This window comes from Paroedura picta, chromosome 2 (genome assembly GCF_049243985.1).
Source record: "Paroedura picta isolate Pp20150507F chromosome 2, Ppicta_v3.0, whole genome shotgun sequence".
NCBI classification, from domain to species: Eukaryota; Metazoa; Chordata; class Lepidosauria; order Squamata; family Gekkonidae; genus Paroedura; species Paroedura picta.
Genome location: NC_135370.1, coordinates 184,882,050 through 184,906,199, shown reverse-complemented (window position 1 = coordinate 184,906,199; position 24,150 = coordinate 184,882,050). Strand labels below are relative to the sequence as shown.

At 54.6% G+C, this 24,150-nt stretch overlaps 2 protein-coding genes across 3 annotated transcripts in view; one reads left to right on the top strand and one right to left on the bottom strand.

Moving 5' to 3' along the window:
* Positions 1 to 1,604: 1,604 nt before the first annotated feature.
* Positions 1,605 to 21,230, bottom strand: KLHL28 (kelch like family member 28). Its single transcript, XM_077324152.1, has 5 exons — positions 21,089 to 21,230; positions 18,367 to 19,265; positions 9,588 to 10,031; positions 7,364 to 7,572; positions 1,605 to 5,697 (listed from the first exon to the last, which is right to left on the bottom strand). Exons 2-5 carry the CDS (start codon positions 19,263 to 19,265, stop codon positions 5,534 to 5,536), a joined length of 1,716 nt encoding a protein of 571 aa, XP_077180267.1. The 5' UTR covers positions 21,089 to 21,230; the 3' UTR covers positions 1,605 to 5,533.
* A 50-nt stretch (positions 21,231 to 21,280) lies between these two features.
* The window catches only part of TOGARAM1 (TOG array regulator of axonemal microtubules 1), a 49,129-nt gene continuing 46,259 nt past the window's right edge, over positions 21,281 to 24,150 (top strand). For both annotated transcript variants that reach the window (XR_013228626.1, XM_077324151.1), the window contains exon 1: positions 21,281 to 22,351. Coding sequence is in view for 1 of the 2 variants with exons in the window: in XM_077324151.1 (XP_077180266.1) it covers positions 21,311 to 22,351 (1,041 nt within the window). In the remaining variant the exon portion in view is untranslated. The remainder of the gene's footprint in view (positions 22,352 to 24,150) is intronic.

Here is a 24,150-nt window from a genome sequence, read left to right as displayed (position 1 = left end):
GACCACTATGTCTTAAACGTCTGACTCCGGATTTCCCACCCTCCCCCTAGAAGCAGAGGGCAGGTCTTTGCCCGCCCACAGAGACTTACGGACGCAGAATTATTCTCGAATGCTCTGCGAGACCCAAAGCCTCCCAAGTAACTCTCTAGATGAGGTGGTTGATGTGGCATGTCCAGATGTAGGTCTCCACCAATGAGATTGCGCCCCAACATCCTCACCCCCCCCTGCTCTAAGACAGCCCCCCGGCCTACAAAGTTCAAATCTGGGAGCACCTTTAAGACACACAGACATTCAAGGGAGCAGCTTTCATGTCCTTCTTCAGAGAGATGCAGGTGGCCAGGTGTGCTGGTCTGAAGTGGCCCCTTTAAGACCAACAGACTTTTATTCAAGCTATACGCTCGTGTGTGCTCGCATCCTTCTTCAGATACATAAAGGGCCGTAGGTGTGGAGGCTTATATCTGATGAAGTATGCTTGCACATGGAAGCTTATACCTTGCTTATTTTGTTGTTGTTATATTGATACTGATACTGTTCCATCTAAATGTTCCGAAATGTTTTCTGTAAACCACCCAGAGCCGTAGGGAAGGGCAGTTTAATAATCTAAATAAATAAATAAAAATTAAATATTTGCAAGAGAAATGTCTAAGGCCCAATGGGATTGCATCATGAAGTTCCTAAAACATAATTATTAAAACACCAGTGTTTATTAATAATACAATTTAAATGAAACACACCCAAAGGCTTCCAATGTAAAAATAAACAGATAAAATCCAGTCCTCTGCAGATGCTGGTGTCCCAACACCAATGACAGTCGCTTTCACACACTTTATGAGGCAGCCCCGTTAGCCCTTCTGCCAGCCTTTCTGTTTCCTTTACTGCTGAGAACCCCGAAACAGTCTCTAGGCTTTGAGAAACCCCACAAGTGGCACATTTGGAAAACTCAACAATGGCCACAGGATTGGAAAAGGCAAGTTTACATTCCAATCCCAAAGAAGGGCAATGCCAAAGAATGTTCAAACTACCGCACCATTGCACTCAGAGGCTGATTATGTGAAGGCTTATGGGGCGGCAGGTGACAGTAGGAGAGCGAGAGGGTTGTGAGTGTCCTGCATAGTGTGGGGGTTGGACTAGATGACCCAGGAGGTACCTTCCTACTCTATGATTCTAGGATTCTCGCCTTTTACTCTTGGCCTTTTCCCCAGTTTGCTCAGCACTGAGCCCAATAATGTCCCAGAGCTTATGACACTGTGGTCTCCCAACTGGTCCTCACCCAAGACGGCTGTTCTCTCTGGCAGAATTAATCTCCTAGCCTCCCACTTGCAAGTGTCTTAGGGCAAAGGATCCACAAGTGTCACTGTGCAGAACTGTCCTCTACTCCAACGCCTTGAGCAACCTCACAGCATTCCCACACGATCAAAGATAAGAAAAGATTTTTTTAAAATACTATGCAAAGGAGTCCCAAGTGGCATAAAAATACTTCCCTTCCTCTCCCCACAACAGACACCCTGTGAGGTAAGTGAGGCTGAGAGAGCTCTGAGAGAACTGGGCAGTGTCACCCTTGGTACACCTTTAGAGACCTTTAGAGACAGACGGAAGACCCCACACACTTTCACAGATTTATTTAGTAAACATCGAACAAATGAAATACTGTCACAATGAAAACAGAGCATTATCACATTCAGCAAAGAAAATAAAGTCCTCTTTTTGAGCCGTTCCCTGCTCAACTAAAAAAACTACATTTGTAAACAAAACAAAATAAAAAAGGAACACAGGGAAGGTATATTGCAAACACCCCCACCGCCAAATCCCACAAAAACTGCACTAGTGGTCTGATAAATCCATGGGAGACCCCCTGCCCCTCCACATGCACCACAGAGCAGCAGCATGGTAGGGCACGGAGGGCCAGGAGCCTTCCAAAAACTAACTTCGCCTCGGACCTCAGAGGTTACAGCGCAGCTTGTAAGGCAGAGAGGAATCGCCACCCAGCTCCTCCAACGAAACAAAATAAATTTAAGGCAAACATGGAAGGTTCTCGCCATTTTGCTCAATGGTGGCCATTGCAAAAAAACCCCAAAACAACGACATATAACTCCTGGTGGGTGGGAAGGAAAGAAAAGAATGCCAGGGAGAAACCCGACTGCCCGGATGAGGGGATGCAATCTGCCTTGTTCCTGAAGGATCAAAGAGCACTGCGTGGGGTGAGGTGGTGACGGAAAAATGTCCAGCTCTAGGAGTGCTGGGCTGCCCCCCACCCACAGCCACACCCACTTTTATCCACCTCCGCAGTTAATTCTCCCAGCATGAGGACAGCCTTGTGACAGGAAGCCAGAGCATTTTTAAAGTGCTTTCCCTTAAATATCTAAACACTCTTTGAAATGATTTCCTAGGACTGGAGGGAGCGTGACGTCTCACATGTAAAAAGGCATTCTCCGCAAGGTAAGAGCGTTGGGCAACGGTTAGCTTATTGCAGCCGGCAGGTACTGAAAACAGCCGTCCCATTTGCCTGCACCTGAGCACTTGAGTGAAGGAAGGAAGGAGGGCTTCCCAAACAGAGACACGAGGACGGCGTCTTCAGCAGAATATAGCAGTTCCTGGTGAGCAGCCAGGATCTGCCACACCGATCAAGTCATCGGCAAGAAGTCCCAATACATTACCTAACAGCAAAGCAGAACTTTCTGCGTCCCTTAAAACACCTACAAAACACAAACCGCCCTGAGCCTTGGGGGAGGGCGGCAAACAAGTAGAATAAATAAATAAATAAAACGAACCCCCCCCAAGGCAGGGAGACTTCAGTCCGTAAACAGCTTTCGGCAGGGGTTTAGCAAGCACGATGCCCCCTCTCTCCCCTGGAGCCAGAGGTCCTGGGGGGTGGGCGTTGTGACATTCGTGGCAACTTGAATGTTCACTGGTGGGAAGGGGGCCTGGTCTTGGAGCACCTAGTCTGGCTGTAGCCAGGTTCAGGGCTGTTGAACCAATGCCTTGGCTCAGGCGTGTTCAAGTATGCTAAGGAACATTTGGGGCTGCCTCCAACAGCGACTGAGGTTTTGCAGGGCCCCCTGCAGGTAACCCCTCCACCCAGTCCTACTCTCAAGGATATCCTTCCACCCACCTTTCCCCTCCAGGGCGATGGGGTCCTCGGCCCCTCTCTCAGACGGCAGACACCTCCCTTGTCTGCGTTCAAAGCCTTCTTGGGGGCTCGGCCAGACTGCTGCTATGATTTACCTGAGCAGGTCTTCAAGCTGAACTGCAGCAGCCCTTCCTCCGCACAGCAGGCTGGAACAAAATTGGCTGCTCCCCACGACCGCTGGGAAGCACTCCCTGCACAGAAAGGCTCCCAGGAGTCGTTGGCTCCCTCCTCCCCTCCCCTCCCCTCCCCTCCCCTCCCACTAAGCTTGTGGCTATTATTGCTGCAGGACCAGATTCAATGAGCCGCTCGGAAGCTGCCGAGCACAGCGGGCTGGGCTGCTTAATCGCTCCCTTGAAACCTTTTCCGTGAGCGTCTGCAGTGCGGGCTCAGGAATCTGCTCCGTGTACGCAAGATCGCAGACATGCAAGCGCCCCCCTCCCCTCCTGGGGGTCCCAAAAGACAGCGTGTTCTCTCCCTCCCACCTAGTGAGGTCCTGAGAAAACCAGTCCACAAAGGCCAGCTTTGCAGGCTCCTGGTCACACTCCTGGGACTCACAATAACTTCCTTTTTATATATTCTGAAGAAAAGGGCTTCTCTGAGCCCCTCCTGTTGTTATTGCATGTTTGTGAATACAAACAATAAATCAAGAAGGGCCGGCGCACACGGGAGACGTACGAAACAAACGCACATGGAGTGAAGCTGTAGGGATGGTGTCGAAGTCACAAACGCACCAGGAGGAGCCAGCGGGGCGTTGAGTCGCTCCTACCAAATTTGAACTGGGCTTCTGCGGCACAGCCGAAGGCAACCAACCTGTGCATGCTGGGAGAGGCCTTGAGCCCGACCGTTCAAGGAGGCCCCCCCTCCAGCACAGGGAAGCCCCACGGACGCCAGGAGTGGCCAAAGGGCAGCGCCTCGGCAGGGCCCACCCCCAAGCAGTGCAGCCTGCAAGAAAGGGCATCGGTCTGGAGGCGGCCACAAGACTCCTGTATCCATCCAGAGGGAAGGGCGGACACACAGAGTGGCCCCTCCTTTCACGCTTTCAAGACTCTGCTTGAGTCCAGATCTCTCATTTACAGGAAGCAAACGCCTGGCTCCTTGAAGACAGGATGCGTCGCATGAGCCAATTCCAACTAGCAGGTACAGAAAGCCACCAGCTGGGAAGAATCGTGCACCTCAGCTGCCTCTCTGGCTAGCAGGGCTTGCAAAGCTGGGGGGGGGGGGAGGGGGCACGTGCCAAGCCAGGGCTGCAGGGCAGATGCCAGCACCAGCCTCAGATTACTCACGCCCTTTAGCACCATGTTAAGAATGGGATGCCCAGAAATCACTCTCCCTTTTTTCATGGCTGTCTGTGAGTCTGCAGGTGCAGAGCTGGGGGGGGGGGACGGGACGGGACAGGGGGCACTTCTGGGCCAGATCCATCCCCTCTGCTCAGCTACCAGCGGTGCCTCCCTCTGGCGCAAGGTGGCTTCCTTTGGCGAGCTGGCCTCTTGGGGACGGCTGGAGGAAGATGCTGCCGTTAGGCACGACCAGGCCCTGTGATGATGTCTGCAGACCCCGGTCTGGGAATCTTCTCTATCATTTCAAAAAGAGACGCAAGAGACGCAGCAAGTTCTGCCGTGCAGAGCTCGATCTCTGGGCCAGGCCCGGACGTGAGAGGCCTTCCTAGCGAGACAAGGACCAGTTACAAAAATGATGGGGGAACTTGGCAGGAAGCCCGAAGAATCCAAGCGGAAAAGGCAGGAAAAGCTTGCCATGCTGAATAGGTTGGGGTTTTTTTTGAGGGGGGGAACTCCCCCCCACACCCACCCCCCGCCACTCTTCATTGTAAGCCGCCCCCTGACCTACTGAGCAGAGTTATCGGAAAAGAAAAAGAAGAGAAGGGGCGGGAAGCAGGCAGAAAGGAAGTGCAGGCAAATGGGACCATGGCGCTGATTATTTACAAACCTTGAGTCGAAGAAGAAAGGCAGCCCTTTAGTTAAGTGTTTGTAAAAAAAACCCATGAAGCGATGAGGGTCTCTCAATGCAAAGAGGCAGCCAGACCCCTGTCAAGAGGGCAGTCTGCTTGCAGGAGGGACTCCAAGGACCCCCCCTTGTCTTCTGCAAGGGGAACAGAGTCAGTCACCTCGGAGGAGGCCCTGAGTCTCCGAGAGAGGGAGGGTCTACGGCTCGGTCAGGCAAAGCCAGAGCTTCTCGTATCCGTGACCACAAGTGACCCGGCTCCCCTCGGAAACCCTCCCCCCTCTTATTCCCCCCCTCCCCCCGGTACTTTTTTGCCGCCAATAACCACCAGAGCCACTTGCACTGTGCCGGGATTCCACGGCCTGCATTTGGAGGGAGCCGCTCGGCCTTCCTCCTCACACCCAGGGAGGCGGCTTCCTGCCAGCCGTGTCCGCCAGCGAGGCCTCTTCACAGCGCGGTCAAGCCAAAATTGCATCGGCAGTTCGTCATGCCGGCTGTGTCCAGCCAGCTGTCTGAGATGGGGTTGTACTTCTGGACGGTGTTCAGGTAGGAGGAGCCCGAGTGGCCGCCGACAACGTACAGGTAGGTGTCAATGACGGCAGCGCCCACGCCTGGGGAGGGGGGGGGGAGGAAGAGGAGACGCAAAAGGCACAGTCTGAAAGAGGAAAACACATCTGCACAGAGGATGAGAAAAGCGATCCTGCAGCCGTACACACGTTTACTGATTTATTAGGCCTCCTTTCCACCCGGCCTTGGCTGCTTCAGAGGGAATCCCAACATAGCTGAAATTGCAGAGAATACTAAAATATTATGTAACATCTTACTTGAATTAAAATTTCTAAGTAGATTTGAAACAGCTTTCGCCGTTTTAAATAACTGAGCAGAGCCCTCCTAGGTGGGCCCTGTCCGGACTTCAATTCCAGTCCTGGCCCAATAGGGATGTGTAGAGCGCGTCCCAACTGGCCCACAGACCGGTAGCGCCAGCCCCCACCAACCCAGCCAGGGGCACTCTGGTGCTATTGCCCCCAGTATGCCCCTGCCTGCTGCCGGGGCCTGAGGCTGGTGGGGCAGGAAGCATGGACTTCCTGTCCACACACCCTCCTAGACTGAAAAGCCCTGCCACAGCCTCACAATGGCTTTTTGGCCCGTGGGAGAGTGTGGGCTGGAGGGCTGCCTGTTGGGAGCTAGACTGCAATGTCCTTTGAAGAAGAGAAGAAGAAGAGTTGGTTCTTAGATGCCGCTTTTCCCTACCCGAAGGAGGCTCAAAGTGGCTTACATTCATCTTCCCTTTCCTCTCCCCACAACAGACACCCTGTGGGGTGGGTGAGGCTGAGAGAGCCCTGAGATTACTGAAGAAGAAGAAGAGTTGGTTCTTATATGCCGCTTTTCTCTACCCGAAGGAGGCTCAAAGCGGCTTCCAATCACCTTCCCTTTCCTCTCCCCACAACAGACACCCTGTGAGGGAGGGGAGGCTGAGAGAGCCCTGATATCACTGCTCGGTCAGAACAGCTTTATCAGTGCCGTGGGGAGCCCAAGGTGACCCAGCTGGCTGCATGTGGGGGAGCGCAGAATCAAACCCGGCATACCGGATTAGAAGTCCGCACTCCTAGCCACTACACCAAACTGGCTCTCTTTGGGGGGTGTAATGGAACACACAACGGAGGACAATGTTTATTCCCCCACATTTGTGTTGAACACAACAGGGCTTGTCCAGATTGGCCTCAACCGGAGCCAGGGCTGTTTGGCCCCAGTGAAACACTCTGTTTCCAGAGGGGCAGCTGCACGAATCTCGGAGTCCCTTGATTATGAGTCGGTTTCCCTGGGCAGAGGCTTTTCTGTAAAAGAGAAGGCGAACCGCACAGGAGAAGAGAATGTGTCAGCAGAGTAGTCCTCAATGAGGATTACAGCTTTAAGGTCTGTGGCGCCTCCCTGATTCCTCCCAACACCCCCCCCCCTGCCAACTACAGAGCAAAGTTTGCCCCCAGGGGCACCTTGAAGACCAACCAAGTGTAGCTGCAGACATAAGCTTTCCTGTGCATGCACTCCAACTTTATCCTGGTGCTCCAGTCCAACACGGCAAAGGGGTGGCAGGTGACAGGGGATGAACAATAGGGTTGTGTGAGCGTCCTGCATAGTGGAGGGGGTTGGACTAGATGACCCAGGAGGTCCCTTCCAGCTCTATGATTCTATGGCGATCCTCCTGAACCTCCCTCTGCACAACAGTCATGGAGAAACGAGGGCAGCCCCATCCACCGCACCCCTTGGGAGAGACCCTACCTGTCCTGGGTTCCTTCATGGGGCAGCACACAGTCCACTGGTTCTGATGAGGGTCGTATCTCTCAATGCTGGAGAGGTGAGAGACGCCGTTGTGCCCACCGACGACAAAAAGGAAGCCCAGCATGACGCCAACGCCAAAGTTGATTCGCTTGTCTGCCATCGGGGCGACCATCTCCCACAAGTCCTTGCCGGGATCGTATCGCTCCATGCTGTGGACGGGACCAAGCGGCAGATTTAATAGCGCCCATTAAGGTCTCTCAAGGACGCTGCCGAACAGCAGTGCTCTGGGGGGGAGGGGGGGAGGTTCGGAGTCGTTGAAGCGGGCGCTCGCCATCTTTCTCCCATGCAGAACTCAAGGCAGCTTAGAACGCAAGCAAAGCAAGCGCTCTTTTAAAAAAGCATAAGCAACAATGGCCAAAAAATGCATGAGCAGCCAGTATGAAAAATGCACTGAAGACTGCAAATTAAAATCACAGGCAGGGTGGCTAATGAATAAGCAAAATTAGTCAAATGCAGTCCTAAATGAAAGAGTCTTCTGCTGCCTCCTAGAAACAGAGAGGGAGGGGGCCAGAGGGGCCTCCTGATGAGGTCGTTCCCTAATTTTGGGGCTGCCACCAAAAAGGACAAACTTTGATGAGACAAGTCAGAAGGGCCTCTCCCTGAGGCCTTAATACTGTCTATGACAGGGGTAGTCAAACTGCGGCCCTCAGTCTGGAGGGCCGCAGTTTGACTACCCCTGGTCTATGAGATATTTTGACACTGCAGGAAAGCTCTTCCTATAACAAAAAGCAGGGGTAGTCAAACTGCGGCCCTCCAGACGTCCATGGACTACAATTCCCATGAGCTCCTGACAGCAAATGCTGGCAGGGGTTCATGGGAATTGTAGTCCACGGACCTCTGGAGGGCCGCAGTTTGACTCCCCCTGACCAAAAGGGTCAACCAGCCTTGTGAAGTGGAGGTCTTGCTGGGCATGCAAGGGAGCCAACCCTGAAACTTCATTCGCGTAAAAGGCTCTTGAGACTGAAGAAGGAATGGGATGTGTCCTACGCTGTGTGTAGACAGCTGAAAAATTAGACCACTTCACAGACTGTGTTCCCTGTGTCACTGGACAGTCAAAGGCTTTTCTTTTCTTACCTTTCTGTAAACGCTTTATAAATAATAAAACTTACAAAAATAAGATCCCTCAGGGTCCTTATTTCACTGGGCAGAGTTCCACTGGGCCAGGCCCTGATTGGGATCATTTTTACTCTCTTGGCACCCTCCCCTCTTGCACACCTGACTGCTTTGTCACACTAAGGAAGTTGGCTTTTATACCCCACTGTTCACTACCCGAATGAGTCTCCAATCAGCTTCGAATCACCTTCCCTTCCTCTCCCCACAACAGACACTCTGGGAAGCTGGTGAGGCTAAGAACAGTGGTAAGAACAGCTCACACAGGATTGCGACTAGCCCAAGGTCAGCCAGCTGGCTGCATGTGGAGAAGGAGGGGGCAACCAACTACTACTACTGCACCAAGGTTTCTGGGAGGTGGCAGCAGCAGCAGGAGAGAAAACTTCCCAAGGCCCAGTGGGGCGATCACTTATGTGGAGGTTCCAGGGCACTGCCTTTGAAAGCATCCCCACCCCCAGCAACAATCCAGAATTTAAAAGGGGTCTTATTTCCTGGTTTCCATGGGTTGTTGGCTAAGCGTCGCCATTTGTGGCAAACCTTCCAGAAGGGGCCAGGCAGAACTATAGCAGCCAAAGGGGGGTCATAATAGATCAAACCTTTATGGTTGGGGCACAAGCACTTCAGTGAAGACCCTTCCGGTTCCCCTGCGGCCTGAATGCTGGGAAGCCCCTCAGCCCTACCCGGAGCCATTCCTCCCAGCCAACGCTAAGGCCAATCAAAGCTCTTCGCCTCATGACAAAGGCCACCGCCAACAAGCACAGGCACTCCTCTGACTGGGCCTCCACTGGGCAACCCCAAGCTGATTCAGGGCGTCATTAACATGCAGCGCTTTCTCCCTCGAGGTTCGCACTGAAGGAAAACAGGCGGAGTTGTGCGGCAGGTTTCACCTGAGGGCCACCGAGAACTCCTGGTGCAAATTCTCCAGAGCGAGAGCTAACAAGGCTCCCTGGGAGTAAGGACCAACTGTGTGGCGGAAGACTTGCCAAGCCTGAGCCCTGACGCACGTGTGGGACGGAGCAGCCTTCCTCTGCAAGCCCCCCGTGCGCACTCTCACCTGTTCATATGTGCAGGGCCATAGCCCCCGATGGCGTAGATCATGCCGTCCAACACGGCTGCCGAGAAGCAACTCCTGGTTTTGGTCATGGGTGCGATGGGCTGCCACTCCTTCACCCGCGGGATGTACTTCTCCACGGAGCGCAGGTAGGACTGCCCGTCGTAACCCCCCAAGGCATAGATTTCCCGGGCCAGAACTGCTACGCCCAGGGTGCTCCTGCCCTCGTTCATGCTTTCCAGCGAGGCCCAGGTGTTTGTGTCGGGATCCCAGCATTCCACAGTCCGCTCGTGTTTGTTGTGGTCGGCACCTTGACACGTGGGGGCGGCAATCCCCCCCATCACGTAGATCTTCTGGTCGAGGACGCAGATTCCAAATTCGTAGCGAGGGACGCGCAGAGGTGCCAGGCCTATCCAGGAGTCGTTCTGAGGGAAGTACATCTCCACGCTAGAGAAGGGGAGGAGAAGGACAACCAAAAAGGGCATCAGCTGACGGTCCTTTTCACAACACGCGCAAGACCAGCAGCACAAGGAGGCTGGACGGGGGCCTCTCTTCGACTCCTGACACAAAGATCGTCCCTACTCTGAACACTTCTGGTACCATGATCCACGCCCTGAGCAGCACACAGAGTCTCCCAGCTAACTTTGCTATATCGCTTGCTCGTTTGCTAAGGGGGAAGCAAGACGGCTGAAATAAGGATCCCACTTCTGGAATTGCCCTTTGGCCCACTCAGACACAGCAAAAGCAGAGAATGTAAGAACGTAAGAGAAGCTGTGTTGGATCAGGCCAGTGCCCCCTCCAGCCCAACACACAAGGGCCAAGTCCCAGGGGCCATCAGGAGGAACCAACAACAGGACCAGAACTCCAGAGGCCCTCCCACTGTTGCCCCCCAAGCACCAACAATACAGAGCATCCCTGCCCCAGACAGAATATTCCCTCCTCCCTACCTTGTGGCACCTCTGCTCCATCCATTTATCCAACTCCCTCTTGAAGCAGAGAGCCAGCTTGGTATCATGGTTAGAAGCACCCACTTCTGATGTCGCGAACTGGGTTTGATTCCATGCTCCTCCTCCCCATGCTGAGTGACCTTAGGCTCGACACAGCACTGAGAAAGCTGCTCTGACCAAGCAGGAATACAAGGGCTCTATCAGTCTCACCTCCCTCACAGGGTATCTTTTGTGGGGAGAGGAAAGGGAAGGGGATTTGAAGCCACTTTGAGATTTCTTCTGGTGGAGAAAAGCGGCATAGAATCATAGAATAATAGTTGGAAGGGATCTCCTGGGTCATCTAGTCCAGCGGTCCCCAACCTTCTTGTAGTCAGGGACCGCCTCAGAGGGTGGGAGACAGCCGGCGGCCCGGCCACAGCAGCTGCACGTAAACGTGCACGCGCAGTTGCCACGCACATGCGTTTTCGCCACTAGGTGGCGCTAACGCGCATGCGCAGAACAGCCGCACGTGTGCTTTTTCGCCAGCAGGGGGCGCAAACACGCAAGGGCTTAACGAATTATTTAGTCCACGGCGCCCGTGGCGCCGCGGGCGTGTTAAGGATAGAGTTGGAAGGGACCTCCTGAGTCATCTAGTCCAACCCCCTGCACTATGCAGGACACTCCCAACCCTCTCGCTCACCCACTGTCACCTGCCACCCCCTTGAGCCTTCACAGAATCAGCCTCTCCGTCAGATGGCTATTAACCCATGACCTCCCAAGGAAGCCTATTCCAATGAGAAACTGCTCTGACTGTCAGGAACTTCTTCCGGAGGTTTAGATGGGATTTCTTTTGCATTAATTTGATCCCATTGGTTCTGGTCCGTCCCACTGGGACAAGAACAACTCTGTTCCATCCTCTATATGGCCACCTTTTAAATACTCAAAGACCCATTTCCTCTCCAGGCTAAACAGACCAAGCTCCCCCAACCTTTCTTCATATGTCTTGGTCTCCAAACCCCTCACCATCTTTGTTGCCCTCCTCTGGACATGCTCCAGTTTGTCAACATCCTTCTTCAATTGGGGTGCCCAAAACAGAACACAGTACCCCAAGTGAGGCCTAACCAGAGCAGAGTAAAGCGTTACCCTCACCTCCCATGATCTGGACACGATACTCCATTTGATACAACCCCAAATCCCATTTGCCTTCTTAGCCACTGAGTCACACTGCTGACTCATATTCAATGTATGGTCTACTAAGACTCCCAGACCCTTTTTGCACATGCTACTGCCAAGATAAGTCTCCCCCATCTTATATTGGTGTATTTGGTTTTTCCTACCTAAATACAGAACTTTACATTTGTCCCTACTGAACATTTTATTCAGTTTAACCCACTTCTCAATCCTATCAAGATCATCCTGTATTCCGTTGCTGTCTTCAGTTGTGTTTGCTACCCCTCCCAGTTTAGTATCATCTGCAAATTTAATAAGTATCCCCTCTAATCCCTCATCCAAATAATTTATAAATATGTTGAACAACACAGGCCCCAGGACAGATCCTTGAGGGACTCCACTTGTCACTCTTCTCCAAGAAGATGCTGAACCATTTACAAGGATGGGGAACCTCTTTGAGAACCAACTCTTCATCTTCTGTTCTGACCAGGAAGTGATATCAGGGCTCTCTCAGCCTCCCCTCCCTCACAGGGTGTCTATTGTGGGGAGAGGAAAGGGAAGGCGATTGGAAGCCGCTTTGAGACTCCTTTGGGGAAAGAAAGGTGGCATATAAGATCCAACTCTTCTTCCTCTAATTATACTTGTAGCTGCCATCCCTTCCTGCACCATGGGTTAATTACTGTTTTGGTGAAGAAGTAATTTCGTTTACCTGTTCTAAGCCTACTGCTCATTAATTTCACTGAGTGCCCACAAGGGAGAAAAGGCGGAAAGGACTTGTTTCTCCTATGCATCATCATTCCGTAAACCTCTTTTGCGCCACCCCTCAGTTGTCCTTTCTCCAAGCTAAGGAGCTCAACCCCCTTGACCTTCCTTCGTAGGGAAGGGGTCCTTTCTGCTGCCCTTGTCTGCACTGTGACCAAGGCTAGCATTTTTTTCTTGAGATGCACCCTTGCTCCAAGGGCGGGGGAACAAGGGATCACTTAAAATTTCTGAACTGGATCTCTTGGCTTTCAAAAAAAATCAAACAGGTCAAACGGACAGGAGGTGGCAGGTGCTGCTGGTTTCCAAAGCAAAAAATCACTCATACACCACACACCCCTGGATTGGGCAACCCTGAGGTGCCACAATAGGCGATCGGGACTACCCCCCCCAGGCTCCCACAACACATCCTACACCCAACACATAACTACACAAGTGGAACTGGGAAGCCCTGAGAGGCTGTAATTAGCGATCAGGGCCAACCTCCCACAGATACACAAACTCACACACACAAAGACAGAACCGGGGTTTAACAATCAACCCCAGCCAAACCACTGAACCAAGAATTGAACCAACAGTGCCCATAGAGCTCACAATGCCTAACAAATCTGAAGAAGGAGGAAAAGCAGGGGCCTTGATAGGGTCAGGGATCCCAATAATAAGGGGCAAAGGCAGGGACAACGGATGGCGGAGGTACATCAAACCAAGGGGGCCGAAAACCAAACATACTCAGGCCCCCTCCAGACTCCGCCCCATCCCTCGTGACACTAGGGTGGAGGCAAAGGTAAACAACCCGCCTCTGACACTGGTGCTGTGCAACGCCAGGTCAATAAACAACAAAACCTCTACGCTGCAAAACTACTTTGCAGAGCAAAGAGTGGACCTGGCATGCGTGACAGAAACCTGGACCAGGGAGGGGGAGACAGTTGCCCTCAAAGACCTAGCCCCTGCTGGGTTCTCTGTCCTCCACCAGTCCCGGACAGCGGGGCGGGGAGGAGGGGTGGCAATCCTAACCCGAGAGGCTTTCTCCTTCAGGGCCCTTCCTGCGCCGTCAATACCAGGCATTGAATGTGTTGGCCTCGGATGGGGATCAACCGAGAGCGTGGCCATCTGGCTAGTGTACCGCGCACCCAATGCACCACCAGATGCCCTGCCTGCCCTGCTAGAGGCGGTGGCGGCCTGGACGCTATAGTTCTCCAGTCTACTAGTCCTGGGGGACTTTAACGTCCATGCTGAGCTACTGTCCTCTAGAACTGGACAGGACCTAGTGTCAACCATGGCAACACTGGGGCTCTCGCAATTTGTTGTTGGCCCCACCCATCAAGCAGGCCACACCCTGGACCTTATTTTCGGCGTAGGTTTGGATGTGGATCTGGTCACAACAACAGCCGTGCCATGGTCAGACCACTATGCTCTAAAGGCTCGGCTAAGGCTTCCACCACCTCCTCAGTTGGGCGCCGAGCAAATTTTAGCTCGCCCGCGGAGACTTATGGATCCAATAGGATTCCTGAACGCTCTGCGGGAACCAATGCCTCCCGGCACTTCTCTCAATGGCCTGGTCAGTGACTGGCATGACAGACTGCTGACTGCCATTGATGAGATATCTCCCCGACGCCCTCTCCGGCCCCGTCTCAAGCGGGCCCCCTGGTACACCGAGGAGCTTCGCGACAAGAAACGGGAACTGAGACGGCTAGAGTGAGTTTGGAGGAAGACTCGTGACGAAGCCTCGAGAACATCTTATAGAATGCAGATGAAAGCCTATGAGATGGCGGTGAAGTCAGTAAAACGCAATTTTTACTCGGCTACCATCGCATCTGCAGACTCACGCCCAGCTCAATTGTTTAAGGTAGTTCGATCCCTCACTGCCCTGATTGAAGGGCAACAAAACAGTAGCCAATTGGACATCAGCTGTGAGGCATTTGCGAGTCATTTTGCAGACAAAATCTCGACACTCCGCCACGACCTCCCTCCAACCTTAGATACAAAAAGTGAACTAGAGGCCCCTTGGCCGTCTTTGGAGAAAACTATGAGTAACTTCAGACGACTCACGCTGGCCGAAGTGGACAGGATACTAGCGACAACAAGACCAACTACATGCCCACTAGACCCTTGCCCATCCTGGCTCTTAAAAACAGCCGGCATAAGAATAAAGGGCCCCCTCCGGGAGATAATCAACCTATCTCTCACAACAGGAGAATTCCCGGAGGGTTTGAAAGAGGCCGTGGTACGTCCACTGTTGAAAAAAACATCTCTAAATCCACAAGAGCCTAACAACTACAGGCCCGTCTCGCACCTAGCATTTCTGGGCAAGACGATAGAAAGGGCAGTCGCAAACCAACTGACGGAGTACCTGGAAGAAGCTTCGGTCCTAGACCCATCCCAGTCTGGCTTCCGGCCTGGCCATGGGGTAGAGACAACGCTAGTCGCCCTGACGGACGACCTCCGTCGCCAGTTGGATCGAGGCGGGTCGGCACTGCTGATATTATTAGACCTCTCAGCAGCGTTCGACACAGTCGATCACGAGCTTCTAGCTCGCCACCTCATCGATGCTGGAATACAAGGGACAGCCCTTCAATGGCTGATCTCCTTCCTCCAGGATCGTGGACAGAGGGTTGCAATAGGAGAGAATATATCAGACCGCCGGCAACTTACTTGTGGAGTCCCACAAGGAGCGGTCCTCTCTCCTATCCTATTTAACATCTTCATGCGCCCTCTCGCACAACTGGTACGGAAGTTTGGGCTGGGTTGCCACCAATATGCAGATGACACCCAGCTCTTCCTCCTGATGGATGACCGCCCTGACTCTCCCCCAGAAGCATTAGCCAGCTGCCTGGAAGCAGTGACGAGATGGCTCAAGCAGAGTCGTCTGAAGCTCAATCCTTCAAAGACGGAGGTCCTGTGGCTGGGTAGGAAGGGCCCATGTGAGGAAGTGCGCCTGCCTACCCTGGATGGCGTGCAGCTCTCTACGGCTCACTCCGCCAGGAACCTAGGCGTGATTCTGGACGCCTCCCTCACAATGGAGGCCCAGATCACAAAGGTAGCACGGCTGGCATTTTACCATCTCCGCCAAGCCAAACTACTAGCGCCCTACCTGGCCCCGGAACATCTAGCCACAGTGATCCATGCGACGGTCACCTCTAGACTGGACTTTTGTAACTCGCTCTACGCAGGCCTGCCCTCAGCCCTGACCCGGAAACTACAACTGGTTCAAAATGCAGCAGCCAGGATCCTCACAGCAACACCGTGGAGGTATCATATCCGGCCTATTCTCCACCAGCTGCAATGGTTACCAGTTGAATTCCGGATCAGACTAAAGGTTCTGGTTATTACCTTCAAGGCCATACGCGGTCAGGGCCCAGTGTACCTGAGGGACCGCCTCCCCGCCTATGCCCCCAAAAGAGCTCTGCGCTCTACTACCACCAACCAGCTAAGGATCCCTGGCCCTAAAGAAGTCCGTCTGGTCTCGACCAGGGCCAGAGCATTCTCTGTTCTGGCCCCTACCTGGTGGAACGAGCTCCCAGAAGAGATCAGGGCCCTGACGGAGCTTAAACAGTTCCGCAGGGCCTGCAAAAAGGAGCTCCTCCACCAGGCATTTGGCTGAGACCAGACGTAATCAACAGCGACCAAGGGCCCCTGCTCCCCCCCCATCCCCCCTCAGAATTCAATAAATAAACCACCCCCCTCAGAATCCCATCAATAAGCCTTGGACCTGTTTGTAGTACTATATTGTTATACCGTTATATTCTGCTGTTATTTTGGTTACAATTATTAGTTATCAGTTATACATGTTACAGACTGTTTTATGTATTGTTCTCTGTTATGATGTAAACCGCCCTGAGCCTCCGGGGAGGGCGGTATATAAGTATGATAAATAAATAAAATAAATAAATAAAATAAAAGAGCCCAGGGCTCCATCCAGCCTAGCCTCCTGTCTCACACAGGGGCCAGCCAGTTCCTCTGGAGGGCCAGCAACAGGGCAGAGAGGCCGAGGCCTTCCTAAGGACATCAGGAGAGCCCTGCTGGGTCAGACCAGGGGTCCCTCCAGTCCAGCCTCCTGTCTCACCCAGGGGCCAGCCAATTCCTCTGGAGGGCCAGAAACAGGGCAGAGAGGCCAAGGCCTTCCTAAGGACATCAGGAGAGCCCTGCTGGGTCAGACCAGGGGTCCATCTAGTCCAGCCTCCTGTCTCACACAGGGGCCAGCCAGTTCCTCTGGAGGGCCAGCAACAGGGCAGAGAGGCCGAGGCCTTCCTAAGGACATCAGGAGAGCCCTGCTGGGTCAGACCAGGGGTCCATCCAGTCCAGCCTCCAGTCTCACACAGGGGCCAGCCAGTTCCTCTGGAGGGCCAGCAACAGGGCAGAGAGGCCGAGGCCTTCCTAAGGACCCCAGAAGAGCCCTGCTGGGTCAGACCAGGGTCCATCCAGTCCAGCCTCCTGTCTCACACAGGGGCCAGCCAGTTCCTCTGGAGGGCCAGCAACAGGGCAGAGAGGCCGAGGCCTTCCTAAGGACCCCAGAAGAGCCCTGCTGGGTCAGACCAGGGTCCATCCAGTCCAGCCTCCTGTCTCACACAGGGGCCAGCCAGTTCCTCTGGAGGGCCAGCAACAGGGCAGAGAGGCCGAGGCCTTCCTAAGGACATCAGAGGAGTCCTGCTGGGTCAGACCAGGGAGGGCCCATCTAGTCCAGCCTCCTCTCTCACTCACTGGCCAGCCAGTTCCTCTGGAGCAGCCTTTCTTAACCTTTTTACTACTGAGAAACCCCAGCAGTGCAGTGATCATACAGAATATGGTTGGGAAGCAGAGCTGTGGACACGCTCACCCAGGCCCCTCCTTTTCCCACCCCCTCCAGGCCCATCACTGGTCATTTGGGGAGGGTGGAACAGGACAACATAAGCATATATGCTCATATCACCCAATGCATGTTTAAATTTTTTAAAAATACATATAGAAATTAACTCCCACCCATTTGGGGAACCCTTCCAGGGCAATCAAGAAACCCTAGGGCGGGGGTAGTCCAACTGCGGCCCTCCAGATGTCCATGGACTACAATTCCCATGAGTTAAGAATGTAGCTACTTTGCACAAACTGCGGCACTCTCTGAATGGCATTCTGAGCCTGTGCAAAATGTCATGATCATTGCTCACCAACATCCCATTAAAACAAAGCATGAGTGAGAGGAAGCTGAACTTGGAGTTCCGTTCAAATGGTCTCTTCCACAGATCTCTGGGCACGCTGCAGCTGTCTAGCAAACCCTCAAGTTCTCACTGGCCAAACGGGCTTCTTAAACCCCTTGACATCTTACAAACTTGCTGACAGAAAGCACCAATAGGAATAGTTTTAAAAAAACCCTCTGCAAGTGGGGGGACCCACGAGGACCTGTAGAGGAAGGCAAACTCATCCCCACTCACCAGCGGCCTCTCCTTCCCTGCTGCTTCCATTTCCCCGTGTTTCTCACTGCACCTCCCCCCCCCCAATCCCCTGCTGCCAACTGGCTCCATAATCTGCCCCTCCTGTTGCTCTTGTTCAGCGCTACCTGTTAAGATTGCGCACCATTCTGGATACCTACAGAAACCCCAAATTCCAACTGAACTTTTTTTTTTTTTTGCAACGTCTCTGCAGACATCAGTTTTAATTCCTTTTTAAGGGGAAATTTCATGTTTTTGCACAAACATGGTTGTTGTCTGTTGTGCAGATGCACTTCCCCTTGTCCCCACTGTACAGACTTTTTGATCCACACCCAAGGAGTCCGTAATTTCTTTCACACGATCATCCTTACCCTGCCTCACGCCTTTTGTGGCCTACCATACCCCAGTTTGCGGATGCCACTGGAGGCTGCCTGTCAGGCTTCCACTCCACCTCAGGCCACTGGGCACGACAGCGGGGGATGCAGCGAGTTAGCAAGACCAGCCTACCTGACCATCACCATTCCTCACCTTTCCAAACAAGCAAAGAGTCCGGCTTTTCCTCCCACAGCACAGAGCAATTTAGGTGGGCAGCGAGGGCGTGTGGTTAGCACCGTCTGGTAAGAGAGCCTGTGCTCAGGCATGAAATGGTACTTCAGGGCTTCGTTCAGCAGGTGCTTACAGGTGTGGTCATCGCGAATAAGGTGGTTGGCTTCGTAGAGCCGGGTGAGGAACTTCACGCTCAGCAGAGGCAGGCGCACGCAGTGCAGGAGCTGCGCCAGGTACTTCTGGCGCTCCTGCACATCGTACTTGATCCAGGACTCCAGTGCGTAGAAGACGGTCTCTTCTGTGACCACGTTCAAGCAGTCGTTGGAGACAATTTCGTCCAACTCAGAATGCGTCAGCTCAAAAAACTCCTCTGTCTGGCAAACATCTTCAAAGTTCTGGCAAATGTATTTGTTGGCGGCCAAGTAGAGGTCGTGGCAGCCGTACGTCTCTGCAAAGCGAGAGATCCCAATGCAGTTCCCGGGATCCAGCTGGCTTTCCAGGAAGGTGCAGCATTCCTTCAGGACCAGCTTGATCTGGAGAAGGTTGGCGGCCGGCAAGAGAGACTCCACCGTGTCCTGCGAGATGAACACCGTCCCCGTGTAAGCGTACTCCACGATGGCCTGCAGGGCGGCCTCTGCAATGCACTGGAACTCCACTTCAGAGTTCTCCTTTTCGGACAGGTTGCCGCTGAACATGGCCTTGAAGTAGGGGCTGATGCTGGCGAGCACCACCTTGTGGGCATGGATCTTGACGTCTCCGACGCGCAGGATGATGTCGCAGAGCTCATGGTGCTGCCGGAGGAGGTTGAGGCCCTGCAGGAGCTGTTCTGAATGCAAGGGGGCTAAGTTGGCAATCATATAGGTTGGAGACGGCTGGTCCATCTAAGGCAAAGGGAAACACAATTTTAAAAGCGTTCTGTGGGGCTTGCCGCTCCAACGTACCGCCTGTGGGGAGGGTATCAGTGGTAGTGCAACCGTTTTGCATGCAGAAGGTCCTAGGCTCAATCTGGGGTGTTTCCAGTGAAAAGAAATAGTCATTTATAAAGTACCGTAAAGACAGTAATCAGTAATAGCCACACAATGCTGCAAATCTGTGTACACAATATTACTTTGGCTCTATTTTTGAAGATAAATTTGTCTCGCAGATTTAGGAAAACCTTTTATAATCGGAACAGGAGTATATTTAGATTTGGGTCTGAATACATTTCTTGTGGAAATGGAAGACTTGCCAAACAATCCTCGCAATCTAATGAGTGTCACTAATTTTAAAGGTTCTAAAGGCATTGTATTCTGGACTTTAGGACTGAATTTAGGACTTTTTCCTTTGCCATTTAGCATTGGTTGGGTCTGTGTTATGGTTTTATATCTAGGAGTTTTAATGGGGATTTTACTGGAATTTATTCAGACAAATGTAACCAGCCTGGAGCCGTTTGGGAGTGGTGGGTAATATATTGAAATAATAATAATCATTTAGCTCCACTGTAGAGGCCACCCTGTGAAACGGGAGACTACCGGATCTTTGTTAGAATTTCAGTTGGAACAAACCTGTTGAACTTCCGTCTGAGCTATTTTTTGTTGTATTATTGTACACAAAGCTGCAGTATTGTAGTTATTACTGAAGATTATGATGCTTTGTAAATGATTATTTTTGCACTTTTGGAGGCAGCATTTACTGTAGTTTTAGCCCCACTTCTATACAGCCCCTTTTTTCTGGTGTTTTCCATTTACTGGGTTCCTCAGTCTTTGTCTGATGTATAAGCTGCAGGATGGAGCAGCGAGGATCAGGATTTTACCTTCCAAGCTTTGGCACAACGATCCCCTTAACATTCTCTCTAAGTCGTTTGGCCATTTTTCAGTGCCTCACCAAGTTAGCATCTAACTGAATCCAACCCTTGGTCCCTCACGGTCAGCATCGCTCTCCCGCATCTCAGGCCCTTCACATTCACACCTCAGGCCCATTACCTGGTCCTTTTAACAGGAGATGCCAGAGACCGAACCTAGGACCTTCTGAAGACTAGACATGGACCTATGGAGACTTCTGAAGACTAGGCATGCACCTACGGTCACTGTAGCCCACAGAAACCTGGCGAGCCACAGTTTGGGCACGCCTGCCTTTTGGCATCCCAGAGATGGAAACACAAAGGCAGGTGGGGTACAAAAACACACACACATACCAGGGCAGGTGACATATGTTTATTTACTTATTAAGAGACATCTATAGCATCCTTCTTGGGCCCTGCTGCCTTGGGGCCGGCAAACAGTAAATTAATTAAATTTGGAAAACACCAAATTATATGAGAGAGATGCCAAAGAGACATTACATGGTAGGCTTTAAGAGGTAAGTTATATAACTACAAGCAAGTTTACCCACATACAAAGGCAAGTCTATTAGAGCCTTAGAATCGGAATCACAGCGTGGGAAGGGTCCCCCTGGGTCATCTAGTCCAACCCTCTCGGGTTGCGGGTGTCCTGCCCAGTGCAGGGGGCTGGACTAGATGACCCCGGCGGTGCCTTCCCCCTCTGTGGATCTGAGCCCCTCGCTCACCCACTGGGGACCCGCCGCCTCCCGAGGAAGCCCGTCCCAACTGCCTGGCAGGGAGAGCGAAAGGGGCCTGCCCGGAGAACCGCGGCGACCCCCCCCCCCACACGCACACGCACACGCACGGGGCGTCCCCCTCCCCTCCCCTCCAGGCGCGCATGCTCACCGGGGTCGCGGGCGCGGGGCCCGAGGGAGGAGGCGCGCGGGAGGAGGGGGGGGGCGTTCAGCGGCCGCGGGACCTCCGCAGGCTCCTCTCAGGCGCCACACCGGAAGCGCGCTGGGCGGAGGCCCGTCCCCTTCCGGCGCGGCGGCGGCGGCGGGGGGGTCCCCGGATGTGCGCGGCGCAGGCGCGGTGCGTGCGGCGCGGCGTTTCCCTGGAGACGGCGCCATGGCGTCTCCTTCGCCGCCGTCGTCGTCGTCGTCGGAGGGCGCGGGCGGGGCGCGCTCTCCCGCGGCCCCCCCGCCCTCCCCCCCGCTGCCGGCGCCGTCGTCGTCGTCGTCGGGGCTGCGCTTCGGGCTGCTTCCGCGGGAGCTGCCGGGGCGGCTGCTGGACGCGCGCGACCACCGTGGGCGCGCGGGGGCGGTGGCGCAGCTGGTGCGCGTGCTGGGCGAGGCCCCCCCGGGCGCGCTGTCGGGGCTGGGCGGGGCGGCGCTGCGGGGGCTGCTGGGGCTGCTGCGGGCGCTGCTGGACGACGCGAGCCTGCGCGTGGCCCTGGGCGCCCTGGAGGCGCTGCGCGTGCTCGCCGCCCGCCTGGCCGCCCCCGCCGCGCCCCCCGCCCGCCTCGACGCGCTCGTGGCCGCCGCCGCGCCCGCCCTGGCCGACCCCAAGCCCGCCCTGCGCCGCGCCGCCCAGCCGCTCTTCCTGGCGCTCATGCGCGCCGCCGGGCCCCGGCCCGTCCTGGAGCGCCTGCTGCGGCCCGAGCGCCTCGCCCACCCGCAGCCCCGCGCCCGAGAGGCCGCCCTGGCCCTGGCCGCCGCCGCCCTGCTCGCCTTCCCGCCCGCCGCCCTGCCCCTGCCGCGCCTCGCCGCCGCCCTCGCGCCCGCCCTCGCCGACCCCGCCCGCCGCGTCCGCCACGCCGCCCTCGAGGCCCTCGCCGCCCTCGCCCACGCCGCCGCCCCCCACGCCCCCCACGCCCCGCGCCTCCTCCGCCTCGCGCCCGGCCCCGCCGCCCGCGCCGCCCTCCGCGCACGCCTCGCCCGCCGCGCGCCCCCGCGCCTCTCCGAGCACGGCCGCCTCCTCTACGCCCTGCCCGGCCCGCCCGCCGCGCCCCTGCCGCCCGGCCCCGACACCGACTGGCTCCTCCACGGAGGGCCGCCCGACGGCCCCCAACACCACGCCCCGCCGCCGCCCGGCCCCGCGCCCGGCCCCGCGCCACGACGCGTCCTCAGCGCCGGCAAGGGCAAGCTGCCCTGGGACACCCCCGCCACGGTGAGTCCCCTGTGTTGGCGGACGGGGGGGGGGGGCACCGGGGAGGGAGGGAGGCAGGCCACAGCCACCGGGCGAGCAGGCCCAGCATCTCAAGAGCCCTTCATGGGGGACCAGGGAGGGAGGCAGGGGGCAGCCACAGCTACAAGGCAAGCAGGCCCAGCGGGGACCAGGGAGGGACACTCGGGACAGCGGGGTTCTCGGCAGCCACAGCCACGGGGCAACGAGGCCCAGCCAGGAGCAGCACAAGAGCCCTGCTGGGAGAGACCCTGAGAACAGCCTCCAGGCCCTGGGGAGCTACAGCCACAGGGCGCAGAGGCCCAGCCCGGCCCAGCCAGCTCAAGAGCTTCTCAGGAGCCCTGCTGGGTTGGACCAGGGAGGGCCGCCGAGTCCAGCCACCTGCCCCACACACTGGCCAGCCAGGCCCTAGGGAGTGACAACAGGGCACACAGGTCCAGGCTCTCTTAAAAAGAGCCTTGACGGATTAGGCCACTGAGGGGCTTCCTTTTCCAGCCACCTGCCTCACACAGCGGCCAACAGCATAGGGACCGAGGACTTCCTCTGATAAGACTGTCAGAAGAGATCCAATCAGCCGCTAATTAGGTCTCCTGAAGGGCCAACCAAGAGTGTCGGGGCCGAGGTGTTCTCCCAGCTCTTGGATTCAGAGCTTGACTGCCGCTGAACGTGGATTTTCCCTACGTTCGGTCTAAACCCCTTTTAACGCTGTGCCAACGCTACATCTTCTGGCAGGGATTCCACATTTTTATCCCTCGCTCTGTAAATAAATGTTTCCATTAACGCAACTCTGTAGACTGCAGTCTGCAAGTATCGTGTGCCTGCAAAGGATATATTTACATGCCTCCAGTTGGCACACAGCCAAGCAAACCGTTTAGCAAGTTAGAAGTGCAAGATAAGATAACGCTGTTGGGCCCGCCAGGGAATCTGAAGGCAGGCTGCACCTCAGACATGCTTAAACTAATTAGGAAACGTGTGCGTGTCTAAGTTTTAGAACGAAATTTGAGGCCAGGGGCACCTTACGACCAGCCGAGGTTTTATTCAAGATATAATTTTTGTGTGCAGGCTTACTTATTCACATTTGTACAGATAAAAGTTTAGGTTAGCTTACCGATACCCTTGTGGATCTACCAGTTCCTTAGGTCAACCTTTCTCAACTACTGTTGAGAACCCCCTGGCCCATTCTTCAGGCATCCAGAAGCCCCAGAAGAAGTGTGATCATGCAGAATATGGTTGGGAAGCAGAGCTGTTCCACCTGGGGACCCTCCCCTCCCCGCCCCCTCCAGGCTCATCATTGGCCATTTGGGGAGGGGTGGGTGGGGTGACATGGTCATACATGGTCATATCACCCAGTCAATATTGAACAGACGTTAAATATATATAAATTAACTCCCACCCACTTGGGAAACCCTTCCAGGGCCGTCACAGAACCCTGGTTGAGAAAGCCTGACTTAGCCCTGGAGAGAAGACACGGGAGTGGAGGGAAGGCAAATATGTTTATTTCCCAGTGCTTGCATTTTTGTTCTTGTGGTGGCCTGCCGTGGCACTCAGGGACTGCAACCGGGTGCATTAGCATTGAGGGTGGTGGTATTTGATGTGTTCATTTCAGTAAGTCTCAGGTGCATTCCCTTCGGCCCAGGATTTCACCTCTTGTTATGTTCTGGTGATGTTGAAGCCGCTTTGTTGACTTGTTGCCACTGCCCGAGCAAAGCTTCCTGGCACAAAACGATTTTGCACGAACTGGGCACAGAAGGCTCAAGTTTAGAGCTGTTTGTTCATGTCTGTTA